A 25,763-nucleotide genomic window follows, 5' to 3' on the forward strand; every position below is an offset into this window, starting at 1 on the left:
ATGAAAAGATCAAACAGAAAAGCTGTTGTTTACCGCTCTAACTTGTTATACTTCTGTGCTTATTAATAAGTAAGTAGTTTCTGTGTCCTCTCACAGCAGCCTCAGGAGTAAGGGCATGGAGTAGCTAATAAAGAATACCTACCGGCCCTAGCCGGTTTGGCTCAGTGGATAGAGCCTCGGCCTACAGACTTAAGGGTCCCAGGTTCGATTTCGGTCAAGGGCATGTACCTGGGTTGCGGACAAATCCCTAGTAGGAGGTGTGCAGGAGGCAGCTGATTGATGTTTCTCTCCATCTCTCTCCCTTCCTCTCTGTAAAATATCAATAAAATATATATTTTTTAAAAAAAAAATACCTAGTTAGAGGATCTTCCTTTCACGTTTTATCTAGCCACAGCGGTTCTCAACCTGTGGGTCACGACCCCTTTGTGGTCGAACGACCCTTTCACAGGGGTCGCCTAAGACCACCCTGCATATCAGATATTTACATTACGATTCATAACAGTAGCAACATCACAGTTATGAAGTAGCAACGAAAATAATTTTATGGTTGGGTCACAACATGAGGAACTGTATTTAAAGGGCCAGAAAGTTGAGAACCACTGCTAGAAGATTATAGCTGTTTCTCCCTTTAAAGTCTTTATGTATAATTTTATTCCTCACATTTTTGTTCACTTGGTTACGGTCTTGATCAACTATTAAGATGCGAGCAAGAGTAAATGCACTGCTGTTACCTTCCTCCCTTTGACATCACACACCGTTCTGCTGTAAGTAGGCCTTGGAAACCCGCTTCCGACCCCTGCACCCAGCGGGCAGGGAACTCGGTGGCTTCCCGCGTAATTTAAGAGCCAAACAATTCTGTTTCAGTTGTTTAAAAAAAATTATGCTCCAGCCTTGGCTCTTGAGTGGGTTACTTCGCATGAGCTGCACACGTTTGCAACTTCATCAATGAATTTTTAATGACAAGATCTTCAAAGGAACACGGTGCCTACTTCACTTTCCACAGCAGTCCCTTCAAAACATACAGCTCGCTGGGTTTCCTTTGGTGTCTGCATGTCGGCTTCAGCTACTCCCCTCGCCCCGCCCCTGGACAGCAGCCGGTCTCCAATGAGCACTTAATGTAGTGCCAGAGCCTCAACACTAGTTCAGTAAAAGTTTGCATAATATTGTTTTAACCCCCTTGAGACATCGCCTAGTTACTGATTCAAGGAAGGGAATATTAACACAGAGACGTTGAAGGTTTCAAATCTAAACCGCTTTACCGAGCGCGGGATTTGCACCTCTTCCTCAGCCCCAAGGAAACAAGACCGCGACCTGGCCGGGCAAGGGGATTGGGCGCTTAATAAACCCGCCGCTCCTTTCCCGCCTTCCCCTGCGGCGCGCACTTCCGGCCGCGGAGGCACTCGGGAGCGCGCCCCTCGAGCCTCCACCAACCAGCGGCTCGGCCCGCCCGGTGCGTGCGCGCGAGCGCACGTTAGTGCGCAGGTTCGAATCTCCGCCGCTCGGCGGTTGCCCCCCAACGTCCGGCCGCACCTCCGCGGCGGCAAGGCCTGCGCGCGCCAGCCGAGGGCAGCCCGGCCGCCCCGCCCCCGCCAGGGCCGCCTTCCCACCTTCCAGCCGCCCCCGCCCTCCGCAGCCATCGGCGTTCGGCCTCCCGCGCCGGGCGGCTTCCGCCCGAGCCTCCCGGGCCCATGGCCAAGCGGCGTGCGGCGGAGCCGCTGACGTTCCACGTGCCTTGGAAGCGGCTCCTGCTCTGCGAGTTTCCGGAGGAGCCGCCGCCTCGGCCGCTCTGGATCCCGCCGGCGGCGGCCTCGCCTCTCGGGCAGCCCCGCCGCGTCCCCGAGCTGCCCCGAAAGCGCAAAGTCGACGCGGGGGCTATGACTGAGCCTTCGGTTTCGCCCAGCAAGCGCCACGACGGTGGGGACACCAGCGCTCCGGGCGGCGCGGAGCGAGCGGGCCGCGGCTGGGAGACCAGCGAGCCCCCGCCGCTGCAGCAGCCGCCCCTGCGGCCCCACAGGCCGGGGGAGGAGCTCCAGGGCGCCCGGCCCCCGAGGGGCGGTGGCGACAGCGGGGCGGGGCGCGCAGAAGCCCAGCGGGGAGACTGGGGGGCCGCACCGCACCAGGTAGGGGCCGGGGGAGGGCTGGGCGCTCCCCGGGTGGGTGGGTTACCGTTTTCCCAGGCACTTCTGGTCCCGGGAAGGAACAGATCGTCCCCCTCTAGACTGGTGTCATCAAGACGACCCCAAAGGCGAAAAGCCGGGGTCCCTGTTGCAGAAACGGACGCCCACCTCCAGGCAACAGCGAGGGCCCGGAGCTCCTCTTGGCCGGGTTTGGGGAGAGTCCGACGTGCCGAAAGCGCGCGGATGAGCGAGGGGAACCGGGCCGTCGGGTGCTGGGAGAGGGGAGTAGGTGCGGGACTCGGGATAGACTGGAGCAGCGGTTCTCAACCTGTGGGTCGCGACCCCTTTGGCGGTCGAACGAACCTTTCACAGGGGTCGCCTGAGACCATCCTGCATATCGGATATTTACGTTACGATTTGTAACAGTAGCAACATTACAGTTATGAAGTAGCAACGAAAATAATTTTATGGTTGGGTCACAACATGAGAAACTGTATTTAAAGGGCCAGAAGGTTGAGTACCACTGGACTGGAGTCTGGTGGGAGACGCTGAACCGCGCGCGACAGGTTCAGGCAAATGCCCTGGTGTAGGGCGCCTTCTTCGGTTTAACAATGATTTGTTTCCAAAGAGGTGACCAATCTGGAAGCCATCAAATTGGATGTCTTTTAGGCACGGTACCGTTTTCTTGGTAGAGAGGAAGGGTGTCTATATCTTGCGGGGGCGGGGGGGGGGGGTGTTTTAACTCAGTGTGCTAAATGGAAAAGGATTGTTTTTGCAAATTAACTTGGGCCCTGCGGTATGTGAGGACCTTTGGAGCGGTCCCAGTTCTGGGGAAATGAGCCTGCGGCCGCGTCTCCGCGCATCAGCTCTGATTTGCCTAGGTCGGTGCTGTGCAGGGGGCGGCCGCTAGCCACGTGAGACAATGGGATTCTTGAGATGCGCTGTGTGTGTCAAATACGACGTTTCAGAGGTTTCAAAACATTTTATATTGATGACACGTTGGACTGCCTTGGGAGACAGTGGATTGACTACAGTGGATTAAAAATTATTTCACCTGTTTCTTTTGTCTTTTTAGGACAGCCACCAGGAAATTTAGTCATATTTGTGGCTGGCATTGTATATTTATTGGAGAGCTTTGGTCTAGCGTTAGGAATTCAGGTTGCTTTTCTGCAGTTCTCTGTTGACTTGGAGCTTTGAGGGTGGAAGTGCCAAAATGCAGGGCTCAGACTTCACCAAACTCTTCAGCTTCTGCATCTTAGCAGCCACCTCATATCTCTCCATTGCCTTAAGTATCTTAAGGATTAAGTAATTGAGGTTCCTTTGGAATAATTTGTTCTTGGTGACCAAGCCAGTAAGATCATGAGAATTTAATCGTTGGGAAAGATCTTTTCCTGTGATTGTGAAATTATCCTTTAGCCATAACCGTGATAAGCATTTCTGGATGAAATTATAAATTGTAAATATTTGTACCCCTAGTTTTCTTGGAATTTAGGAAGCCTGAGCCTTATTTAGACTTTTTTCTTCAGGTTGCTTTTAGGTTCAAAATTGGCTTGCTTAAAACTGAATGATAGAAGTTACATTTTGAAAATAGAATAAAGAATTAGAATTTCCAATTAAATCATGTCTATGACAATATTCAAAACCTAAAAAAAAAAAATGGTAGTCATCCAGACCTATTTGAAAACTCTCCCTTTCAGACCCCACCCATACATAGCCTTGTCTTTCCTACCAGAATATACTGACTACAGTCTGCCACAGATTGATAAGAGGGAAATATGGAAATGGCAGGTAGGCAAAGAAGGAGAATATTTTAGTAAACTGACAGTTTGTGCAGTCAGTGTCTCCTTGGTTCTTGTGCTTAGACTAAGGCTTAGGTCTGTGCCCTCACCACTGTTTAGCATCTACACACCGTGTCTTCCTCTGCAGCATTGACTACATCTGGCACCTCTGCATCCTATAGACACTATAAGCTCATGGCAGGAAACAAGAGGGTTCCTTCTTCACCAAGATTAGTCTCCTGTTCTCTTTTGGCAAAAGCCCAGGAACCCTTACTAGTATGTTCCTTTTGTTCTGTTCCTTGAGCTGCTTTTTCTTCTTCTGCAAACTTAAGAGAGGGACCTGTTTTCTCCAGCTTCCCTCTTTCCTGCCTCCAAAGATGTAGGTTTTTTTTTTTCCTAAGGGTTTTACAATTACCAAGGGAAAACAGGATGAAACAAAACATGGAGAAGTTAAAAAGAATTTTCAGTTTGTGCAGTAAATGTCTTTCTGGTTCTTTTTGTGCTTAGAATAAGCCTTAGGTCTGTGCTCTTACCCTTGGATCTCATTTACGAAAAAATTTCTCAAACATGTCCTTTCTATATTGGAGATGCAATCTAGGCAGGACCTTGGAATATTTTCTGAGTTGTTTTAGATTTGTTTTTACTAGAGAACCAAAATAAAACCAGGTATTCATTAAATATTTATGTTTTCTCATGTTAGTGTCACTTTATGCAGATTCATTGCTCTTTTAGTGCTGACCCTTACTGTTAGACATTTTTAACAAAATAAGCAAATATGTTTTCTGTTGATTGATAATTCAAAGGCTTCTTGGGATATAATACTGAGCAATAAATAGTGCTAAACCTTAATTCTCAAGAAAGCCATATGTTTTACTGATTGGGAAACACTTAGGTTAAGATCAGAGTTAGTGAGTAGTGCAAACCCAGGTCTGTCTGGTGGCAGAGTTTGTGCTCTTAGATACTAGGTTACACTGATGTTTATAAGTAGGTAGTGGGCAATGAAATAGATCAGTGGTTCTCAACCTTCTGGCCCTTTAAATACAGTTCCTCATGTTGTGACCCAACCATAAAATTATTTTCGTTGCTACTTCATAACTGTAATGTTGCTACTGTTCTGAATCGTAATGTAAATATCTGATATGCAGGATGGTCTTAGGCGACCCCTGTGAAAGGGTCGTTCGACCACCAAAGGGGTCGCGACCCACAGGTTGAGAACCACTGAAATAGATAATGTCTTTAACCCTCTTTGCTTATTAAAATGAAATTTTTCTTGGCATCCTTTGAATTATTGCATTTTTTATCCCAATGTTAAGAAATTCCAAAGACTTAATTCTCTAAGCCTTAGTGTCTGAGGCACTGAATGAACTTCTTAATGAGATTTTCTTATAGGCCTGTACTTTTCAGTAAAGTAACCAGCCACATGCAGCTAATGAGCACTGAAAGTGGCTAGTGCTGGAAGTGTAAACTACCTGCCAGGTTTTGAAAACCGTTGACAAAAAAAATGTAAACTATCTCATTAATCTTTACAATGTTGACTGCATGTTAAAATGATAATAGTTTGGGTATATTAGGTCAAATAAAATAGTAAGATTAATTTCACCTGACCAGTTGGGCAGCCTGGGCCTCCCTGCCAGGAGCCTTAAAAGAAGAAGAGGCTCAGGGCACCTTGTGTGGTGAAGGGGTTGAAGGTGAGCCCATGCTTCAGGAGCCTATGCCTGAAGTCACCTGAAGCCTGGTCTTATATGTACCCCCTCCCCCTACATCCCAGGGCTTCCAAACACAATTTGTGACTAAGAATCCTATTGGCATGCTGTCCTTGGAAATTCATTCTATTCTCGAAGCCTGGTCTGCTGCCCACACAACACAGAGGTGTCACCAGCCCAATTTAGCCACACTCATAGTGTTGCCAGTCACCTTGGCACTAGTTGAACCATTTTAACTGAAACATTGCCTCTCCATTTCACTTATTTCCCAAATTTGTTGATTTATACTAGATACATATGTTTTTAGACACACCAAAATGGAGCATGCTAAATGAGTGTTTTTCAGAAGGGAAAGAGGAAGAGGAGGAGGGTTGGAGTACCTCCTGCCTTTCAACTTGCCTGTGGTCCCTCAGCCCAGCTCTGTGACTTCCCGGTGGAGGGAGGGTCACAGGACCACTGGCTGTCACAAGCACTTTTTCATGACGTCCTTAGAGAAGTCAGTGTAGCAACTGAAGGGGGATCAGGAATTTAGGGCAAGACCACAGTAATACTTCCAGGGCGCAGAGGGGGAAGCAGGAGGGTGCAGTGATTGTGTTGCAATGAAGTGTTTCTTTTGATTTAATTAAATGCAGTATATGATTTAGTGCAGTGGTCGGCAAACTGCGGCTTGGCAAACCACGGCTCGCGAGCCACATGCGGCCTTTTGGCCCCTTGAGTGTGGCTCTTCCACAAAATACCGGCTCTTCCACAAAATACCGACTTCTGCGCATGGGCCGCGAAGTTTCAATCGCACTGTACATGTGCGCCCGCATGTGGTATTTTGTGGAAGAGCCACACTCAAGGAGCCAAAGAGCCGCATGTGGCTCGCTAGCCGCGGTTTGCCGACCATGGATTTAGTGCATACATTTTCATTAACTATTTCTAAAGCATATTTTGATTTACCATCAAGTGCAATGAAACATTTAATCTTATTTTTAAAAAGATTAATTTCACCAGTTTCTTTTTACTTTTTTTACTGTGGTTATTAGAAAAATTTTAAATTACATATGTGGCTTCTATTATATTTCTGTTGGATATTGCTGCCCTAGCAAGGATGAACATAAGAACATAGTACTTAAAAAAAGAACATAACCCCCTGGCAATGGGCAAGGAGACACCTGATTGGTGGTGTTGCTCTTATATCAGTCAGGGGCAAAGCAGATGTACAGTCCTTAGTTCATCCTAGCTTGGTGCCTGTGTCGGTGGCCAGAGCTGTTTCATGCCTGTTGCACATAAAAAAGAAAAAAGAAAAAGAACATAGCATAGTAGAATAAATACAGATATATAGATACAGATGTATAGATACCCTTCTGATATGAATAATGGTCACCTTGGGAGCCTGTATATTATTCCAATGCTGCTTCCTTTGCACAAAATATTTTTGGAATGCTTTTGAACTTCAGTGCCAATTTTGTAATTTATTGGAACATCAGCTTTACTTGATAGTTACTTGAAATAATTTTATAATCATTCAGAGTAAGCTGTTAAATGTTTAAGGGGCCAGTGCTCACTTGGATTTAACAATTTTGTTATATTGATTTAAAAGGCATGCCTTGTACCAAATGGTATCTTGATAAAAATGATTAGTTTAGGTTTTTCTTGCTATTTAGCATATTTATATCCTAATACTTTTTAGAAGGTTGTCAAAATATTTTAGCCTATGTAAAGTCAATCCCTTAAAATACCAAACCTCGGGGAAAAGACTAAAAATAAATTTTAAGGTATATGTGTACTTTTTTCAATAAAAATTTTTCCTCACTGAAGGTAAACATTTTTTTTTTTTTTTTTTTTAAATATATTTTATTGATTTTTTACAGAGAGGAAGGGAGAGAGATAGAGAGTTAGAAACATCGATGAGAGAGAAACATCGACCAGCCGCCTCCTGCACATCTCCCACTGGGGATGTGCCCGCAACCCAGGTACATGCCCTTGACCGGAATCGAACCCGGGACCCTTGAGTCCGCAGGCCGACGCTCTATCCACTGAGCCAAACCGGTTTCGGCTGAAGGTAAACATTTTAAGACTGCAGACATTTTCTTTGCTTGAGAATGGAAGAAAATTGTCAGAAGGGTACTCTTGAAAGAAATTCTTTTAAAGTTAAACCAATAAATACTTTCACAAATCTATGATTATGAAAATGCATAGATTTGACTGAGTCCGTAAAATACTTTGACTAGACAGAATTAAAAATGTTGAAGATACAAAGACTGCAAAATCTTATGCAAGTTTCCTTTTAAAACAAACAAAAAAACTGTTTTCCTGAAAAAGAAATTTAACTTTTTCTAAATCATTGATATACTTTCTTTTTTTCCTCCCCCTAAAGCTCAATGAAGAATTTTGGCAGTATAACACCTTCCAGTACTGGAGGAATCCTTTACCACCTATTGATCTGGCAGACATTGAAGCTATAAATGAAGGTAACCTTACAGAAGCAAGGCTTCAGAGCAAGGATGAAGTGGTTGAGATTGACATGGAGTCCTGACAGAGGAACTGAAGCAATGGGTTTTTCTGAATTTGAGAAAACATCTCTAAGTGACTTACATATTCTTAGGGATAAAAGTTATTTTCCATATTTTATGTGATTTCATTCCCAAACCTGAAAAATGAGAAAAGTTGTTTTAAAGATAAATGCCTACAGTCACTACTGAAACTCCCAATAGGATTTGTGAGTGATACGGTACAGTTATAGAGGAAGTATTTTATGTGTACATTCTTAAAGAAAAAGTTATGTTTAGATTCTAAATTTGAAGATATCAAACTTAAATATTGCAAGCTTTAGAAACAGGTAGGAAAGACTCAAATAGTCCTCTCTGCAACAAAATGTTAATTTGTGGTACATGAAATGAATGTTGTTTTATAGTAACAATAAAATGCTCTTTAATATACTTTATTGGCTCTTCCTAGTTGAACAGATAGATGACTTAAACATCTATGCAAACTTAAAATGTGAGGCATTTTTCGGAAAGCTGGTATTGTTTTAAAAAAGCTTTCCAAAAAATATAAAAGAGCTTTCTAAATGTGAAGTAGTGAGAATTTCAATGTGGGTAGCATGTTTGCATAACATCTAATATTTGATATTTGTTAAACTCTACTTTGGGCTATCAAAAATGAATAAAGAACTATGAGAAATAAGTAGATGCTTCCCTCCACTCATTCCCAAGATAAGAGGAAAGTTTATTTCTTTTTTTAAAATTTCTTGATTTTGAATTGCCTTCAGGGCGTTGTTTTTATTGCTTCTTACTATACACTTGTAGTTCTCAACACTGGCAATACTTCACAAATCTTTGCTTGAGAGATTCTCCTTTACTTGTTCTGATGTGGACCTTAGATATAGCTATTTTTTTAAAGCACCCATCCTCCTGTTTACAGGAGATAACTAATTTGAGCTGAAGCAATGCCTCTTAATTAGCTTTGTTTTTATTTTGCCCTGTTGATGACTTTATTACAACTAAATTATTCTGTAGCTACCATTTCATTGTATTTGAGTTATATGAGCATCAGTGATGAAGTTAATTTTGTATTGTATTCTAGAATGTTGGCTTTGTAATTGAGTAAGTTGCCCTTGTGTATTTTTTTGTGGTTAATGATATTCAAAATCCAGGAAGGATGGATAAAATGCCAATGAGAGGGAAAAAGAACAATGTTTCATGTGTACTGTGGAATTTAAATATGGGTTGACATTAATAAGAATATTATAGAACAGAAAGCAAACTGTATAGTATTGTGGTTGAAATTTAAGGCTTTGGAGTCACACCTGGTTCAAAGTCTTATACTGCCACTTTCTACCTGTGTAACATTAAGCAGGTTCTTTCTCATCTCCAAGCCCCAGATTCCTTCGTTGTAAATAAGAAACAATAAATAGTATCTACCTCAGAGAGACTGTGTTTATTGTTGAATGATATACTGCATCATCTTGTTTCTTATAATGCCCTTATTGTAGGTACAAAAATATAATTAGAATAATGTGCTTCCTATAGTTCCTCTCCCCCCCTCCCCCATCACATATTGGTGTTTTTTTTAATATATTTTTTATTTAAAGGAGGAAGGGAGAGAGAGAGAGAAACATCCTATAAAATAAAAGCCTTAATATGCTAAGTGTCCAGTCATCTGGTCGGCCATTCAACTAATCAAAGCGTATATGCTAATGATATGATAAGGCTGCTCAACTGCTCACTATGACGTGCACTGACCACCAGGGAGCAGACGCTCCAACCGGTAGGTTAGCTTGCTGCTGGGGTCTGGCCAGTCAGGACTGAGCGGGATGGGCCGGACACGCCCTGGAGCCCTCCCTGGCCCCAATCATGCACTGGTGGGGTCTCTCGGCCTGGCCGGTGCCCTCTCGCAATCTGGGCTGAGGAACACCCCCCACAAGTGCACAAATTTCGTACACCGGGCCTTTAGTGAATGATGAGAGAATTATTGATCAGCTACCTCCTGCAAGCCTCCTACTGAGGATTCAGCCTGCAACCCAGGCATGTGCCCGTGACCAGAATCTAACCCTGGACCCTTCAGTCTGCAGGCCAACGTTCTACCCATTGAGCAAAAACAGCTAGGGCTCCTGTAGTTCCACTTCATTCCACTTTCAGTTGCTACTAGATATTTCAGGAAAAGAATTGGAATTGAAGAAAGGGCAAAGATAGCAAATATGTGGGGGAAGCAAAGTACTGCGGGAATAAAAATAAAATGGTATCCCGGCTGGTGTTGCTCAATGGTTGAGTGTTGACCCAGGAACCAAGAGGTCACTGGTTTGATTCCTAGTCAAGGTACATGCCTGGGTTTCGGGCTCTATCTCCAGGGACAAGTGTGTAGGAGGCAGCCAGTTGTTTACTTCTCATCGATGTTTCTGTCTCTGTCCCTCTCCCTCTCTAGAAATCAATAAAAGCATATTTAAAAAAAAAATACTAAAATGGTAAACTTTCTAACCTCCTCCTGTTTGACCTGGCAGTAGGAAAGTGTCCATTTTTGTTTACTGCTCTTCCTAGTTCCCAGAACAGTGCCTGACATCCCCTGAGGGCTCCCGGACTGCGAGAGGGTGCAGCTGGGCTGAGGGACCCCCCGAGTGCACAAATTTTCATGCACCGAGCCTCTAGTAGACTATAATCAGATTTCGCCATTTCGGTAGCATCCTTTTTCTGGCCCAGAACTCAATCCATGGTCACCTATTATATTTAGTTTTAGTATCTCCTTAGTCTCCTTTAACCAAACAATCCCTTGAAATTTCTTTGCCTTTCATAACTTTGGTACTTTTTGAAAAGTTATTTTTTAGGATGGCCCTCAGTTTCTATTTGCCTGATATTTCTCATAATTATGCATTTTTGTTAAGAACTCCATAGAAGTGATGTATCCTAAATACATAATACCAAGAGGCAGAGGCACTGATGTGAACTTGTCTCATTATTGAGGACTAGAGGCCCAGAGCATGACATTCGGGCAGGGGAGTTCCTCAGCCCAGCCTGCGCCCTGTCACAGTCCCGGAGCACTCGGGGGATGTCCAGCTGATGGCTTAGGCCCACTTCTGGCTGAGCAGCGCTCCCCCTGTGGCGCTCCTCCTGCATTGAGCATCTGCCCCCTGGTGATCAGTACATGTCATAGCAACCAGTCTTTCAGCCTTTTGGTCGATTTGCATATTAGCCTTTTATTATAGAGGACTAGAGGCCCGGTGCACAAAAATTTGTGCACTCGGGGGGGAAGGGGGGGGTCCCCCAGCCCGGCCTGTGCCCTCTCACAGTCTGGGACCCCTCGGGAGATAACGACCTGCTGGCTTAGGCCTGCTCCCGGGTGGCAGAGGGCAGGCCCAATCCCTAGGTGCAGCCCCTGGTCGGGCTCAGAGCAGGGCTGATTGGGGAGTTGGGGCACCACCCCCTGTCATGCACAGAGCAGGGCGGATTGGGAGGTTGTGATGCCACCCTCAGTCACGCTCAGGGTAGGGCTGATTGGGGGGTTGAGGCACCGCCCCCTATCACACTCAAGGCAGGGTCGATGGGGAGGTTGTGGTGCCACCCCCTGTCACGCACAGAGCAGGGCCAATCAGCGGGTTGGGGCACTGCCCCCCCCTCGCCCCCCCCCCCCCCCGTCACGCACAGAGCAGGGCCCATCAGGGGGTTGGTGAACTCCCCCCTGTCACGCACAGAGCAGGGCCCATCAGGGGGTTGGGGAGCTCCTCCCTGTCACGCACAGAGTAGGGCCAATAGGGGAGTTGGGGCACCGCCCTCTATCACACACAGAGCAGGGCGGATCAGGGGGTTTGGGCGCCACCACTGTCACACTCAGGGAAGGGCCGATGGGGAGGTTATGGCTCTACACTGTCACACACAGAGCAGGGCCCGTGGAGGGGGGGGGGGAGGTTGGGCGCCGCACCCTGTCACACACAGAGCCGCAGGGCGATCAGGGGGTTTGGGCGCTGCCCCCTGTCACGCTGATCTGGTGCCAGGAGGCCTCACTGCTCCGCTGATCCCGGTGCCGGGAGGCATATTACCCTTTTACTATATAGAATAGAGGCCTGGTGCATGGGTAGGGGCTGGCTGGTTTGCCCTGAAGGGTGTCCTGGATCAGGGTGGGGGTCCCCACTGGGGTGCCTGGCCAGCCTGGATGAGGGGCTGAGGGCTGTTTGCATCTGGTCACACACCCTTCAGGGTGGGGGTCCCCACTGGGGTGCCTGGCCAGCCTGGATGAGGGGCTGAGGGCTGTTTGCATCTGGTCACACACCCTTCAGGGTGGGGGTCCCCACTGGGGTGCCTGGCCAGTCTGGGTGAGGGGCTGAGGGCTGCTTTCAGGCTGGCGGTTTTGACTGCTTTCAGGCTGGCGGGAAGCTCCCAACCACTCCTTTTTTTCTTTTTCTTTTTTCTTCTGGGCCAGCTTTAGCTCTGGCTCTAGCTCTGAGGCTTCCACTGCTGGTTTGTTTGCCGTTCTATAATCGAAACAATGTATAACTTCAGCTCTGAGATCCCAGCCGGCTATATTTGTTAGAATGTTTCAAACTGCCAGCTCAGAGGCCGGGAAGTCAGGCGGGAAAGTTGGAATCTGCAGTCACTGGAGCAAGGAAGCCTCCCTGCTCGCTTCAGTGCATGGCTGCCGGCCGCCATCTTGGCTGACAGTTAATTTGCATAAGGATACGCTGATTAGCCAATCAGAAGGGTAGCGGTCGTACGCCAATTACCATGTTTCTCTTTTATTAGTGTAGATTGTATCTGACTACTTGGTTAAGGTGCTGTCTGCAGGGGTTTTTTTTATTGTATAGTCACTATTTTCTCCTTTGTAAATAATTATCTTCTGGAAAGATGCTTTGAGGCTATGTAAATACCGATTTCTCATCTTATTCTGCCTACAAATTTTAGGATCTGATGATTCTTGCCTGAAATACTTAACTGTTCTGGTATATGTCAAATGGTAATCTACACTAATAAAAGAGAAACATGCAAATTGGTGTCACTCTGCTACACCCACCAGCCAAACAGAGCAACTATGCAAATTACCCAACAAAGATGGCAGTTAATTTGCATACGCAGGCGCGGAGCGAAGACTGAAGGCTCCGGCCGGAGTGAAGACTGAAGAGACTTAGAGAAGCCAAGCGTTGCTGCGGCCGGACCAAAGGCCTGGGTCCCGGGTGCCGGAGGAAAACCCATGCCAGCAGCCAGGGGAAGGAAGGCCTATTGCGCGAATCTTCGTGCAACAGGCTTCTAGTTTTATATAAACCAGTTAACTTTAAGATAGGGAGATAATTCAGGTGGGCCTGACCTAATCATATGAGCCTATTTAAATATTGGTGGAGAGGTCAGAGCCAGGAAGTCAGAGAGGTGTCAGTGTGGAAGGGATTCAATAAGAGTAAATCTTTGGGCTTTGAGGATGGAGGGAGCCATGTGACGGGGACCTCAGAGCAGCCTCCAGAGGGTGAGTCTCCATGGCCAGCCAGCAAAGAGTGGGGACCTCAGTTCTACAACCTCAAGATCTCACCTCAGAAACCAGAATGAACATGGAAGTGAATCCTTCCCCAGAGCCTCCAAAAGGAGTACAACCTGGCTGGCACCTTGATTTCAGTTTTAAGATATTCTAAACAGCGAACCTTGCATGTCAGGTTGGATTTCTGACCTTCAAAACTGAGTTAACAAGTGGATGATGTTTTTCAAGCTGCTAAGTTTGTGGTAATTTATTACACAGCTGTTGAAAACAAATATAGACCTCATCTTTTTTGTTTTTTTAGTACTTCCTTACCTTCTCACACAAGATGTTCTGACACAGGCATTTTTTAATAATTTGTCCACCCTAGTCCTGGGAATCATTTCTCCAAAAGCTCTTATTTCTTTATTGAAGAATGGTATTTAGAAATGAAAATTGGGTGCAAGATCTGCTCACTAGTATTGGGTATTATTGCTTCTAGGTCCCCACAGCTGACAGAAAATAAAATATATGTTTATATACAACTATGTGTATTTCTATATCTGTCTACTTGTGTCTGCATCTATTTTTGACACACGAGTCCAAAACTGATACTTCCAATTCCAGTCCAATACCACAGGGTTCATTCTACCTTTCCCTCTTTCCTTATTTATAACTCCTTTATCCAACAGTGAGAAAACTAGACTTTATATCCATAATATGTTTGTTTATTAGCTCAATCCTCAAATATAACATAGTATGGAAACTGCTAATCCAGCGGTTCTCAACCAGTGGGTCGCTTAAGACCATCGGAAAACACATATATAATTACATATTGTTTTTGTGATTAATCACTATGCTTTAATTATGTTCAATTTGTAACAATGAAAATACATCCTGCATATCAGATATTTACATTACGATTCATAACAGCAAAATTACAGTTATGAAGTAGCAACGAAAATAATTTTATGGTTGGGGGTCACCACAACATGAACTGTATTAAAGGGTCGTGGCATTAGGAAGGTTGAGAATCACTGTGCTAACCCACACTAAAAAACAGTCTTGCTGCCCTGGCAGGTTTGGCTCAGTGGATAGAGCATCGGCCTGTGGACTGAAAGGTCCCAGGTTCGATTCCGGTCAAGGGGATGTACCTTGATTGCGGGCACATCCCAGTGGGAGGTGTGCAGGAGGCAGCTGATCAATGTTTCTCTCTCATCGATGTTTCTAACTCTATCCCTCTCCCTTCCTCTCTGTAAATCAATAAAATATATTTTAAAAAAAAACAATCAAACAGTCTTGCTGCCTGGCCAGTGTGGTTCAGTGGTTGAGTGTCAACCTATGAACCAACAGGTCACAGTTCAATTCCCGGTCAGGGCACATGCCTAGGGTTGCAGGCTCGACCCCCATTGAGGGGCATGCAGGAGGCAGCCAATCAATGATTCTCTCTCATCAATGTTTCTTTTTTTTTATTTAGTGATATGTTTATAGATATTTTCCCCATGTACTTTTTTTAAAAAATAAATCTTTATTCAGATTATTACAGTTGATCCTCTTCCCCCCCCCCCCCCATAGCTCCCATCTACCCGGTTCCCACCCCACCCCATGCCCTTAACCCCCCTCCCCACTGTCCTCATCCATAGGTGTAAGATTTTTGTCCAATCTCTTCCCTTGCCCCCCACACTCCTTTCCCCCTAAGAATTGCCAGTCCACTCCCTTTCTATGCCCCTGATTCTATTATATTCACCAGTTTATTCTGTTCAGATTTTTTATTCACTTGATTTTTTGATTCACTTGATAGATACATATTTGTTGTCACTTTGTTGTTCATAATTTTTGTCTTTACTTTTTTCTTCTTCCTCTTCTTAAAGAACACCTTTCAGCATTTCATATAATACTGGTTTGGTGGTGATGAACTCCTTTAGCTTTTTCTTATCTGTGAAGCTCTTTATCTAACCTTCAATTCTAAATGATAGCTTTGTTGGGTAGAGTAATCTTGGTTGTAGGTTCTTGGCATTCATCACTTTGTATATTTCTTGCGACTCCCTTCTGGCCTGCATAGTTTCTGTTGAGAAATCAACTGACAGTCCTATGGGTACTCCCTTGTAGGTAACTAACTGTTTTTCTCTTGCTGCTTTTAAGATTCTCTCTTTGTCTTTTGCCCTTGGCATTTAATTATGATGTGTCTTGGTGTGGTCCTCTTTGGATTCCTCTTGTTTGGGGTTCTCTGCACTTCCTGGACTTGTAAGTCTATTTCTTTTACCAGGTAGGGGAAGTTTTCTGACATTATTTCTTCAAATAGGTTTTCAATATCTTACTCTCTTCTTCTGGCACCCCCATAATTCAGGTGTTGGTCCGCTTGACGTTGTCCCAGAGGCTCCTTACACTATCTTCATGTTTTTGGATTCTCTTTTCTTTTTGCTTTTCTGGTTGGGTGTTTTTTGCTTCTTCGTATTTTAAATCTTTGACTTGATTCTTGGGATCCTCTAGTCTACTGTTGGATCTCTGTATATTATTCTTTAAAAAAAAAACATTTTATTGATTTTTTTAGAGAGGAAGGGAGAGGGTTAGAGAGTTAGAAACATTGATGAGAGAGAAACATCGATCAGCTGCCTCCTGCACACCCCCCACTGGGGATGTGCCTACAGCCAAGGTACATGCCCTTGACCAGACTCGAACCTGGGACCCTTCAGTCCGCAGGCCAATGCTCTGTCCACTGAGCCAAACTGGTCAGGGCTGTATATTATTCTTTATTTCAGTCATTGTATGCTTAATTTCTGATTGGTTCTTTTTCATATCCTTGAGGGTCTCACTAAATTTCTCGGAGGTTTCTAGAAGATTCTTGAATAACCTTATAACCATGGTTTTGAACTCTATATCCAGTAGTTTGCTTTCCTCTATTTCTGTCATTTGTGTCCTTTTTCTTTGTCTCTGCATTTTGGCTGCTTCCCTGTGTTGATAGAGTGGCCTTATGTGGTAGGTGTCCTATAGGGCCCAGTGGCTCAGCCTCCCCAATTACCTGAGGTGGACACTCTTGGTGCACCCTTTGTGGGATGTGTGCACAGTCTTGTTGTAGTTAAGCCTTGATTGTTGTTGGTATCACTGGGAGGAATTGACCTCCAGGCCAATTGGCTGTGAGGACCAGCTGTGTCTACAATGGGAGAACTGGGCTGGAGACACCCTTATGGGGCAGGACTTGCTTCAGTGGGGCTTCAGTGCTCACTAAGTCTGCCCCTTGAGTGTGTCGCTTATGGATGTGAAGAGTTGTATGGTCTCATACTGACCACTGGGTACACTGACTCTTGGATCTCCAAGGAGGTGCAAAGTCAGCCACTGCCTGAGGCCACCCAGCAGGAGCTACAGAGAAATCTGCAGATTCCTCTTGGTTTGGGGTTTGGAAGTGCCCAGATGAGGCCCATCTGTGAAGCAATGCAGGCTGCTGCTGCCAGGCCTTGGGCCTTCTTTTGGAAGCTTTGGAGCTCTCTGACCCAGCTGCAGTTTGTTAGGTTTTAGGTTGCAAAAGGACCGGCCATTCATATGCAAAAGCCGCTGCACACAGCTTGGGTGGGGTTGTAAATTGGGTGGGGCTGGGTCTCAGGGAATCACCAGGGCAGAGCAAACAGCAATGGCTGCCAGTCAGCTCTGCTCCGGAGAGGTCCCTGGGTCTCTGTGTCCTACGGCCCCATGCAGGGACAATGATCGCTGTGAGCACCTCTGAGAGAAAGCCGCCCTCGTGTTTCGGCCCGTTGCCAGACAGTCCAGTTTCTCTCCATATGAGTCTGGGTCCCCAGAGTCTCGCCCAAAACTGGAGTTCAGAGCAATCGGGAGCTTGTATTTCCCTCCCGATTGAAAAAAACATCAGCGCACCCAGTTGCCAGCCCTTTTCGCGCATGCCTCCACACCTTTGCACCTCCTACCAGTCTCAATGAGCTTTTTTCTTTCTTTCTAGTTGTAGAACTTCCACTCAGCCAGCTTTCCCATGGTTCTGGATGATATTTGTTTTGTCTCTTTGTTGTAGTTTTGATGTGGTTGTGAGAGGCAGCAAGTACAGGTGCTTACCTATGCTGCCATCTTGTTTATTCCCCTTCTCATTGATGTTTCTATGAAACTCTTTCTCCCTTCCTCTCTGAAATAAATAAAAATATTAAAAAAAACAACCTTCTAACAATAAAACACGTTATCTTGTTTAACTGGAGGATTCTACTAGACATTAAAGGAAGAAATGTGTTCTCTTTAAGAAAAATGAAAGAGGAGAGAACACTTTCCAATTCATTTTATAAGGCCAGCATTGTCCCAATACCAAAACCAGGTAAATATATTACAAAAGAAGAAATCCATAGATCAACACCCCTCGTGAACATACAAAAATCTTCTAGAAAATATTGACAGAAAAACCTAACAACTCTAAAGGGGATATCTGAAAAGATAAAAATACATATTCCTTTCTGATCTACTAGAATAAATTGAATAAATATAAATGTGGGGGGTTTTTTTGTCCTTATTATAAACTGATTCTGATTTTTGTCTTGTTTCATTTTGGTTTTGATTTTTAATCTAGAGTGATATTAGAGTCATTATTATTCTTGAATATTTTATTTGAGTATTTCTAAGGCTTAATGGGTCTTTTGACCCTTGGAATTTCTAAAATATTATTGCTTTTCATATAAATAGCTCAGTATTTTAAATAAACTCTTAAAAATATTTTGGCTCGCACTTTAGATAAAAGGTGGCAATATTAGAATCACAAAAGGCATTATTATTACACAGTTCTGTAACGCTTATTAAAACTCGAAGACAACATTCGTATTTTTATTGCTATGATAGGATTTTTAACTTGAGCTTGTAGAACTGCAGGTACAAAAGTGTGGGTGCATTCAATAATGTCTAATAGCATTCCAACCCTAAGCTATATATGTATCGTATGCTTACTGTGTTCCATTGTTAAACAAGCAGCTGTAAAGTTTTGCAAGCAAAGGTATCAACCTAGTATATGAGTATCTGCACAAGGCTAAATCTATCAATTAGTTTTTTAAAGTGATATATTTTTTATGTAAATAATGTATGCCCATTTTGGAAATTCACGAAAGCATAAAAAGATATTGAAAAATCTAAGTCCTGTTCCCAGACACAAGTACAGTTAGTATGCATTGTAGCTTGTGTTTTCTTTTTGTTGTTGTTGTTAATCTATTATACATTGTTTTTAGAACACTTTTGAATTTTTTAATGTGGTCTCCTTTTGTGATCTTTCTGTGAGTTTGAAATTTCCAGATATTTTAAAATACAATGATTTCGATTTTATCAAGAAGCACACTCATAAAAATTTAAGCAATACAGATACATACAAAGAAGAATGTAACAAATGCCACCACTATCACTTAGAAGTAATGTTTGATAATACTTAGTGAGTGTCATATCTAGCACCTCTTGATGGGTGGGGGATGTATGTATGGAAATACATACATGTATAGAGGAAATATAGATAAAAGTAGTTTTATAAAGTATTACATGCAACCTTCCTAGAATTTAATAGAAAAGAATTTAAGTAAAATAGAAGAAATAGCTAAACCTCAGAGAAATGTTTCCTTACCAGTAAAATACATTAGCTAATAAAATATCAAAAGTTAAAAAGGATGCCCTGACTGGTTTGGCTCAGTGGATAGAGCGTTGGCCTGCGGACTGAAGGGTCTTGGGTTCGATTCCGGTCAAGGGCATGTACCTTGGTTGTGGGCACATCCCCAGTGGGAGGTGTGCAGGAGGCAGCTGATCGATGTTTCTCTCTCATCGATGTTTCCAACTCTCTCTCCCTCTCCCTTCCTCTCTGTAAAAAATCAGTAAAATATATTTTTTTAAAAAGTACATTATCAACATTGTTTTGGCATTCCTAAAAATTTAATAATAAAATAAAATAAAACCCTAGCTGGTTTGGCTCAGGGGGACATGCAGGAGGCAGCCAATCAATGATTCTCTCTCATTGATGTTTCTATCTCTATCCTTCTCCCTTCCTCTTTGAAATCAATAAATATATATAAAAATAAAATTAAATAAAAATAGTGAATTACTGAATCAATTTCTAAAAAAAACAAATAAGAACAATGAAGAATGTCCATTATCACTTTCCCCAAAAAAATTTTCTGGAGGTTCTAGCTAATGCTTAAGAAATGAAAATAATCAGTTAAACACTGAGAGTAAAAAAGAAACTTATCTCTCTTTGCAGATTTAAAAAATTTTATACCAAGAAAACTCAAATAGATATTTTATTTGGGATTGCTCTTAAATCTTATCCTTTGGTAGTTAATGTAGTCCTGTGTCTCTTGTATGGTTGTAACCAGGAAGTCAAAAACTTCATGCTAACGGTAGCAGAGCAGGAAGGTTGAAGGAGCATGGTTCCTCAAGATCCTTGAACAGTTGTTCCAGCCGTGGAGTCCAACTTCCCCACTTCTTATACACATCAAATACATGATTCCCTTCCTTAGGCCATTGTTAAACTTCCCATTATTTATAGCCAAATTTAATCCATCAGACACAGACCTTTTTTACTTTGTTTCCCTTTATTTCTAGAGCCAGAAGCATGCTGACACTGATAGGCAGGTGATAACTATATGCTGGATAAATAGATGATTTTTTTTCCCATTCAGTGAACCTTTTCAATGTCAGACTCAAGTTTTTCTTTTTTTTTTTTTCTTTTTTTAATTTTTTTTTTTAAATATATATTTTGTTGGTTTTTTACAGAGACGAAGAGAGAGAGATAGAGAGTTAGAAACATCGATGAGAGAGAAACATCGATCAGCTGCCTCCTGCACATCTCCTACTGGGGATGTGCCCGCAACCCTTGACCGGAATCGAACCTGGGACCTTTCAGTCCGCAGGCCGATGCTCTATCCACTGAGCCAAACCGGTTTCGGCCAGACTCAAGTTTTTCATGAACTCAGAGAAATGTGTGTATTTTTAAAAAATTATTTGAATTTTACATCCTCATGTAATAACTGAATTTTCACCTCATGGAATAACTTATTTACAGGTAAGGGCTCAGATCTGTCTTCCAAATCACTTAGGTCTCCTTTCATGATTTCCATTTACTTTTTTTTAGCATTGTGAGGTATTTCTTCCAATTAATATTTCAAAGTCTACAAATTTGCTTCTCGATACCCTCGGAGGCAACCACTTTCAACTGATTATTTTGCTTTACAGCCCCATATCCTGAAATAACATGCTTCTGTGGTTATTTCTTGGTTAGCTTTTGATATTATGTTTGATATTATACAGAGTCCGAGGATTTAACTCTCTTTTACAACCCTGACCATGCGCAAACACCCATTTCATCATATAGAAATATAAACTTGGTTAGTTCAATATTCAGGATTTATAGTATTACTAGAGGCCCGGTGCATGAAATTTGTGCACAGCAGCGGGAGGGGGTCCCCTCAGCCCAGCCTGCACCCTCTCTAATCCGGGACCTCTTGGGGGATGTCTGACTGGGGATCAGGCCAAAACCGGCAGTTGAACATCCCTCTCACAATCTGGGAACCCTGGCTCCTAACTGCTCACCTGCCTACCTGCCTGATCGCCCCTAACTGCCCCCACTGCCAGCCTGATCACTCCTAACCACCTCTGCCTGCCGGCCTGATCGCCCCTAACTGCCCCCCCCTGCCGGCCTGGTTGCCCCAACTTTCCCCCCCTGCTGCCGGCCTGGTTACCCCCAACTTCCCCCCTGCTGTCGGCCTGGTCACCCCCAACTGGCCCCCCTACCAGCCTGGTCACCCCCCTGCTGGCCTGGTTGCCCCTCACTGCCCCCCTTACCAGCCTGGTCACCCCCAACTGCCCCCCGACTGGCCTTGTTGCCCCTCACAGCCCCCCCCCCCGCTGGCCTGCTTGCCCCCAACTCCCCCGCCCCCCCGCCTGCCTGATCACCCCAACTGCCCTCTCCTCTGGCTTGATTGCCCCTAACCACCTCGGCCCCGCCACCATGGCTTTGTCCGGAAGGTCTCCTGGTCTAATTAGCATATTACGCTTTTATTAGTATAGATGATAGAACCTCATAATATTTATAATTTAAAAAAAAAAACAACAGAGATAGTGACATAGTATGTTACTCAAAATGGTTAAAATTGAGCTTTGCCATGTTATGGAGATAATAAAATCCTTCCTTGAAAGTTTCAATCCACTTCTAAAGTCTATTTCACAAGCCCATCCCAGAGAGTACAAATTTTTAATACTTCTTTGGGGTGGTAGTTCTTGCCTTTTTCTGTGCCTGTGTCTTTGACCCATTCAGTTAAGAAACTGATGAACCATAACGGCATTTTCCCCAAAAGGTACACAGTTGTAAATTTTACATACAATTTAGGATGTTCTAAGAATCCCTGGTTCCCTTAAAATCTAGGTTAAGAATCTCAGTTCTGGAAGACTTTGTTTATTTATTTATTTATTTTCTTTTATTGTATGTTTGTAGACACCATCCTTTTGGACAACTGAATAATAATGGCAGATGATTAGTCAGTGCTTACAATGTGCCAGGCCTTGTTATAATGATAGATAATAAAGGTGACTTAAAACTTGTGTATGTGTGGCATTCTTCTCCAACTTTCTAGTTATTTGTTGTAGCCCAACAAAAGGAATTGAGAGTATGGTAGTTAAGACTCTAACGGGCTAACCATTGTTAGGCCAGCAAAGAATATTTGAAACTCAGAGTGTTTGCTAAATTTCAGAGACAAAAGTAATATACGGTTGCAGAGGGAGAAACTAGTTGAATTTTTTTAGAATCATTTTATGGCACTGGAGCGGTTCAAACTCGTCATGGGGGTGGGGCGATTGTAACTGAGTTCCTAAAAGGAATCTGACAATTCTCAGAAGAATGATAAGAACTCTGAGTCATCAATCTACTTCGAAATCAGCAATATAAGGGCTACAAGGAAAGCGAAGTTCAAAGCATAATAAACACAACTGACAACCAGCTCTATTCAGTACTGTATTTGAGAGCCAGTTTTCATTTTCTTCATCCATTTGACAGGAAATGCACAACCTACTAAGCCCTGTTAGTGGAGTGGAATTCCACTTAAGAAGCCATGTGTTGCCTTGACCTGTTTGGCTCAGTGGATAGAGCGTCGGGCTGGGGACTGAAGGGTTCCAGGTTCGATTCCGGTCAAGGGCATGTACCTTGGTTGCAGGCACATCCCCAGAGGGGGGTGTGCAGGAGGCAGCTGATCGATGTTTCTCTCTCATTGATGTTTCTAACTCTCTATCCCTCTCCCTTCCTCTCTGTAAAAAATCAATAAAATATATTTAAAAAAAAAAAAAGAAGCCACGTGTTTGCAAAATCACAGCAGGCTCCTGTTGTGATTTATCTAAATAAATCTCTTCCATTTCTTTCTCATATCTGGGTGAGATTTTTTTTTCTCACTCCTAGAAGTATTTCTGAAGAAATGATCATGTAATAGTTGTTATTCATAACAATCATTTAAAGAAAAAATAATAATCCTTTGGTGACTTTCTAGTGCCTCCTACTTATATGCACCTGTTCGTTAGTTCCTCCCTATTTTTCTATGCCCCCAGTTTCCAAAAGAATGAGAACTGGCAGTTCAGAAAGACACTGGAGTTTTTAGATTCGACCATGGTTGGGAAGCGAACAAGGTTGAGGGAACCAGAAATACTAATAATGTTACTTATAAAGCTTTCGAATTTTAAGAAAAAGGATCTAAGAAGCGATCATCTAATTTTGAAGGTGGGGCACAGAAAGGACAAGTAAAAATAACACCCTTTATAAACAATAACTCAGTAGAAATAATCACTAATGACATTGGCAGAGGTTCTGAATACAGTTTTATTTAAAATAGCCCCACCCTGAAGTTGAATTCAGCATGCTAAGCCTCGCCCCTGACAGCGCATTCATAACACACTTGCCCAGGATTGATAAGGTTCCCTCGCTGATTTCCTGCAGCTTGGAGAGTTCAAGCAGATGATGACAACAGGGGTGTTAATCATTTCCCCGACCAGGCAATCTTAGTCACAAGGTCCTGCTAAAAGTGAAATCACCCCCTCTGGTTTAAAAACAGCTAGAAACCTTTTACTCAGCTCCTGCTGTAATTTCTCCCGTTTAGGTTAAGCACATGGAAATTTGTTTGGCAATTCTTTTTACGGCACTATTTCCATTAGTTGCTCACACAAGCTGGGGTTTATCTGATTGTGTGGTAGATGGAAACTTCAGGATAAAATTCAATGGCCTAAGGCTGAGTGAAGTTTACCCTGGCTGTGGTTATGAAGAGGGTAAGTGAATGAAACTTTTTGTCAGTCTTGTGTTTATTTTCTCTTATGCTAGTTTTATATATCATAAAATGCAAAAGGCGTAATCTTGCAATTACAGTTAACTATTTAAATTGCTTGATGATTGTTTTTAAGTGATCACAGGCCAAAACCAAGCTATAAGACACACAATTAAGCTTGCATGCCAAACAAAACTGTTGCAGTTTCCTCCTAAAAAAATTATTTTTATTAATTAAACAACTTGTTTAGTTCATTGAACTGTTATTGAAATGTCTTTTTGCATTGATAAAAGGTTCACTAAATAGACTGGAGACAACTGTATGTGAATGAAAGACATAAATAATTTTGATTATTGGAAACAGTCAAGGTAGGGACTGATGCATCTAGAGCAGTGGTTCTCAACCTTGGCTGCACATTAGAATCACCTGGGAATCTTTTTAAAATCCTGATTTCTGGGCCTCATCCTCCGGAAATTCTGTTTCTTTGTTATGGGGTGGGGCCACAACATTAGTAACAAAAAAACAGGATGAGGCCCAGAAATCAGGATTCTAAAAAGATTCCCAGGTGATTCTAATGTGCAGCCAAGGTTGAGAACCACTGATTTAGAGGTAGACTTCAAATGTCAAATAATTCTAATAGAAATATTTTTTATGGATGTGTGTTTCTATTCAAAAGATATTTTTTTTGTTTCTTGAAATCTATTTGAAGTAGTCATAACAGTTTAAAAATAAAATCTCTATTACTATCTCAAATAACCTTTCCTAAAAAGGAAAATATTAGGATATAATAGGAGGACTTTCATAGAAGAGTACTTGCCCATTTCAATTGTGGTGATCTTTTATTTCAAGAAAAATACAGATTTCTCTTCTTTGAGCCAAGAACAGACCTAGGCACATAAAAGACTTTTTGCAAATGTCTATTGATTATTTATCTGTTTTTCAGTCTGCATTTATATGAATGGATTTTAGAAGATATTTTCTATTCACTTGTGTAAAATCTTATTAAGTACTCAGTAAGTCAATGATTAATAAAAAAGGAAATAGATGATAGGGTTTTTACCTGAAAGGAATTTAATTCACATCTTTTTCACTGTGGATTAAACCTTCCCATTTTGGAGAGCTTTAACACTTTCTTTTGAGTGTTTGAAAAAATGTAGAAATGACACACATTTTTTACAATAACATTGCTTATCATTGTGAAAACCTGGAAATAACCAAATGTTAATGAATAGGATAGTGGTTAAATACAATGGGATATGACATAGCTCATTAAAAAATGAGATGAATCTATATTTATTAACATGAAACCAGTTCAAGTGCTAAGTTTTTTTTTTAAAGCAATTTGCAGAAAATAGTAAGTATTCACAATATTTACTTACTATTTTCATAATAGTAAGTATAGCATATACTTTTTTTAAAAAATAAAAATGGCCACTTTGGGAGGTGGAATGAGAAAGTTACTTTTCACTTTGTAGATACTAGAATGTAACAGGTAGAGACCTTGTTTTACTTATTGCTAAAACTGCAATGTATGTAATAGTGGCTGGCACATAGCAGGCATGTAATAAATGGTGTTGAATGAGTGAATGAAGATATTTCTGTAATATTTAATTTTTAAAAAATTAGCATGATTAATTTGTAAGCAGATAAAATCCACAAGATTGCTTTTTTAATTAAAAAAATGATTTAGAACAACTTTCAAAGCCACTAATCTCTCTTCCCCTCCTGTTACCTCTTCTTCTTTCCTACTTTTTATAGCACTTTCCCTCCCTTTTCTAGCTAATTTTGGTTCAAAGGAAAATTAAAATGTTATGCTGCCTGTGCTCAGATTTTCTGCCTAGGCATCTTACTTGGTGTTTGACTTCCATCCTCAGGAATCCATATTATCTAAGATCCCAGATCGCTGTTTATCTCTTTGTGTGCATGCCATCATTACAATTTGATGGCAAACCTTGGTGAATATACACCCTGACTAATGATCCTCTCTGTCCTCAACACCTA

General features: G+C 42.7%; 2 protein-coding genes and 1 pseudogene across 2 annotated transcripts in view; all 3 read left to right on the forward strand.

Annotated features, from left to right (window-relative positions):
• Nucleotides 1-1,493: 1,493 nt before the first annotated feature.
• On the forward strand, nt 1,494-9,512 carry CUNH9orf40 (chromosome unknown C9orf40 homolog). Its single transcript, XM_070431485.1, has 2 exons — nt 1,494-2,120; nt 7,961-9,512. The coding sequence occupies exons 1-2, from the start codon at nt 1,689-1,691 to the stop codon at nt 8,117-8,119; spliced, it is 591 nt and encodes a 196-aa protein (XP_070287586.1). The 5' UTR covers nt 1,494-1,688; the 3' UTR covers nt 8,120-9,512.
• On the forward strand, nt 6,729-6,873 carry LOC139021343 (small nucleolar RNA SNORA48; annotated as a pseudogene).
• A 14,156-nt stretch (nt 9,513-23,668) lies between the features above and the next one.
• The window catches only part of TRPM6 (transient receptor potential cation channel subfamily M member 6), a 138,020-nt gene continuing 135,925 nt past the window's right edge, over nt 23,669-25,763 (forward strand). The window contains exon 1 of the mRNA XM_070431486.1: nt 23,669-23,766. Within this exon, the coding sequence (XP_070287587.1) occupies nt 23,758-23,766 (9 nt within the window). The 5' untranslated portion in view covers nt 23,669-23,757. The remainder of the gene's footprint in view (nt 23,767-25,763) is intronic.

This window comes from Myotis yumanensis, unplaced genomic scaffold (assembly GCF_028538775.1).
Source record: "Myotis yumanensis isolate MYYU_CA2020_CCGP unplaced genomic scaffold, mMyoYum1.0.hap1 SCAF_12, whole genome shotgun sequence".
Lineage (NCBI taxonomy): Eukaryota > Metazoa > Chordata > Mammalia > Chiroptera > Vespertilionidae > Myotis > Myotis yumanensis.